This window comes from Coregonus lavaretus, assembly GCF_964263955.1.
Source record: "Coregonus lavaretus genome assembly, contig: HAP1_SCAFFOLD_3330, whole genome shotgun sequence".
NCBI lineage: Eukaryota > Metazoa > Chordata > Actinopteri > Salmoniformes > Salmonidae > Coregonus > Coregonus lavaretus.
Window position 1 is genome coordinate 57,881 of NW_028159778.1, and position 2,405 is coordinate 60,285.

The 2,405-nt window shown below is 48.9% G+C and overlaps 1 protein-coding gene across 1 annotated transcript; it reads left to right on the forward strand.

Annotated features, from left to right (window-relative positions):
- Positions 1 to 201: 201 nt before the first annotated feature.
- On the forward strand, positions 202 to 909 carry LOC311122448 (C1q-related factor-like; the record flags this gene model as incomplete). Its single annotated transcript, XM_084196799.1, has 1 exon — positions 202 to 909. A coding segment is annotated over exon 1 (603 nt), but the record flags the coding sequence as incomplete, so codon positions are not given.
- Between the last annotated feature and the right edge of the window lie 1,496 nt (positions 910 to 2,405).

Consider the following 2,405-nt stretch of genomic DNA (forward strand, 5'->3'; position numbering starts at 1 on the left):
GTGTGTGCTCCCTATGTGCATTCTTGTGCACACTGGTGAGAGAGAGTGTGCGGGAACTACCTCCGTGTGTGTGAGTGAAAGCAGCGAGGCATATCAGTGAGTGTATGTGGGTCTCTCTCTTACCCTCACACACTAGCCGCTCCTCCTCCTACTCTTCTTGGGATTCCCGTGTCCCTTTCCTCGGTGGCAGGCTCCCCACACCCAGCAGTCACCATTTCCGCCCCTGGGAGAGCCACGCTGGCAGCACAGCCCCTTCCCCGACTCAGCATCGGGAGGAAGACCCTGGTGGCGGCTGCCGTTGGGGTCATGCTGGTCCTGGTGCTGGTGGTCCTCATCCCCGTGCTGGTCAGCTCCGTGGGCACCGACACCAGCCACTTTGAGATGCTGGGTACTTGCCGCATGGTGTGCGACCCCTACCTGAACAAGGGCACCACGGCCAGCAGCACGAGCTCCAGTGGCATCCAGGCGGAGGCCGAGGCCCTCAGCGACAACAGCAACATGCCCTCCACGCTGGTGCAGGGCCCCCAGGGCAAGCAAGGTAGGCCAGGTAAACCTGGACCCCCGGGACCACCTGGAGAGCCAGGGCCACCGGGGCCAGTGGGACCCCCTGGAGACAGAGGGTCTGGAGGGAGGACTGGGATTTTGGGGTTGGGGGGGAACGGAGCTATCAGCACGGCCACCTACAGCACAGTGCCCCGGGTGGCCTTTTACGCAGGGCTTAAGAACCCCCATGAAGGCTATGAGATCCTCAAGTTTGACGACGTGGTCACCAACCTGGGAAACAACTACGACGGCATCTCAGGCAAGTTCATCTGCAGCATCCCTGGCACCTACTTCTTCATCTACCATGTGCTGATGAGAGGAGGGGATGGGACCAGTATGTGGGCAGACCTCTGCAAAAATGAACAGGTGAGTCAATTCACTTCTCCAAGTTTCTGTCTGTCATGTACTGCTCAGTCACTCAGCATAGAGGGATCTTATACATTCTACCACTCACTGCTTACTCCTCTTTTTAATTAGCACTCCAATGGTTTCTCTGCTACAGCCTCAGGTCCCTTCTAAATTACAGATATCTCACCTTATCCCTTGATACTCTGTTGTGCTCTCTCTCCCTCCCCCTCTCTCTTTCTATCGCTGGGTGTCACCTGTTGTCACTGTGGTAACTTTGTTGGTGGAAATTTAATCGGAGCTTCACAATCAAATTTCCCTGAAATGGCGTTATAATACAGAGGCTCTATTTCCGAGGAAACGGAAGGCTTGTGGGTAGCAGAAGCATCTGCCGTGCGCTCCCAAACCCCCCCAGAGCGAGCAGATGACGGTCACACAGCTGTGGCACCAAACGCGCCCAGAGAGGATGATGTGTAATCTGGCGCGCGTCCCGCCATTGCATAAATACGCACTGACATTGCCCGCATCCCTCAAATCAATGGACATACAGTTCCCCCCGAGTTCAGCGAAGTCTATGTCACTGTTCTTTCCTACTTGTTTCAAAATTGAGAAGTTTGCCATATAATACTGGTGTAATTGTTTCTTTCACTTGGAATGTAAAAGAAGGTGAGAAAAGTGTATGTGCCTGACTTACAGAAGCTTATATTTGTCAGTTAGGACTAGCCCTATATCATAATTGATTCAGAGCTTTACGCAATTGGAACAAATAATTTATATTTTCAGAAATAATATATTAACCAGTAATTTCGGATCGTATTACTTTTGCATTTCTGCTTGTGTAGACTAAATTGATTAGACATGGAAAATGCATGAAATATAAGGAATCACGGGAGAAGTGTGAAAGCGCACTATAGCAGATGCAGCTTTTAGTCAGCCGACAGATAATTTAAGAATTAAAAAAATGTAAGCTAATTCCCAGACAGTGGCTACCATTATTATTATTTTTATTGTGAAAAGTTTCATTGTGAACCAAGGACAGTCTGCTTCTCTGTGCTCGATACATCTGTGAACTGCAGCAAGTCAGCAAGTGATGCATTCAGACACAAATTACATTGTGCTACATTTAACTTTCGGGTTCACTTATTTAATGACATGTAATCTAACGTTGTACTCCTGGAGAGACTCAACAAGATGGTAATTATCCAAACGTCTCGTGCGTAAAACAAGAGGGTGACAATTAGCCTACTTATCCGTCACAGTGTCGACAGACTGGAAAATGTAAGTGTTGCTTATAATGTCGTGTGTATATGGGTGATAAAACAAGGGACTATTTGCGTGTCATTGGCTTCAAATAAATATAATTTGCATGATGTATTCTCTGCTTTTTTTTGATGCATCACTTTAAGGGTCTGGAAATTGATTTATTGCGCCCTAGGGGTGCTCTCAGGTACCTCGAGCGTGTGCGACTCGAGACGTTTCTCGTCCAGCAAGGCGGCAACATCTAAAGCTCAGGAGAG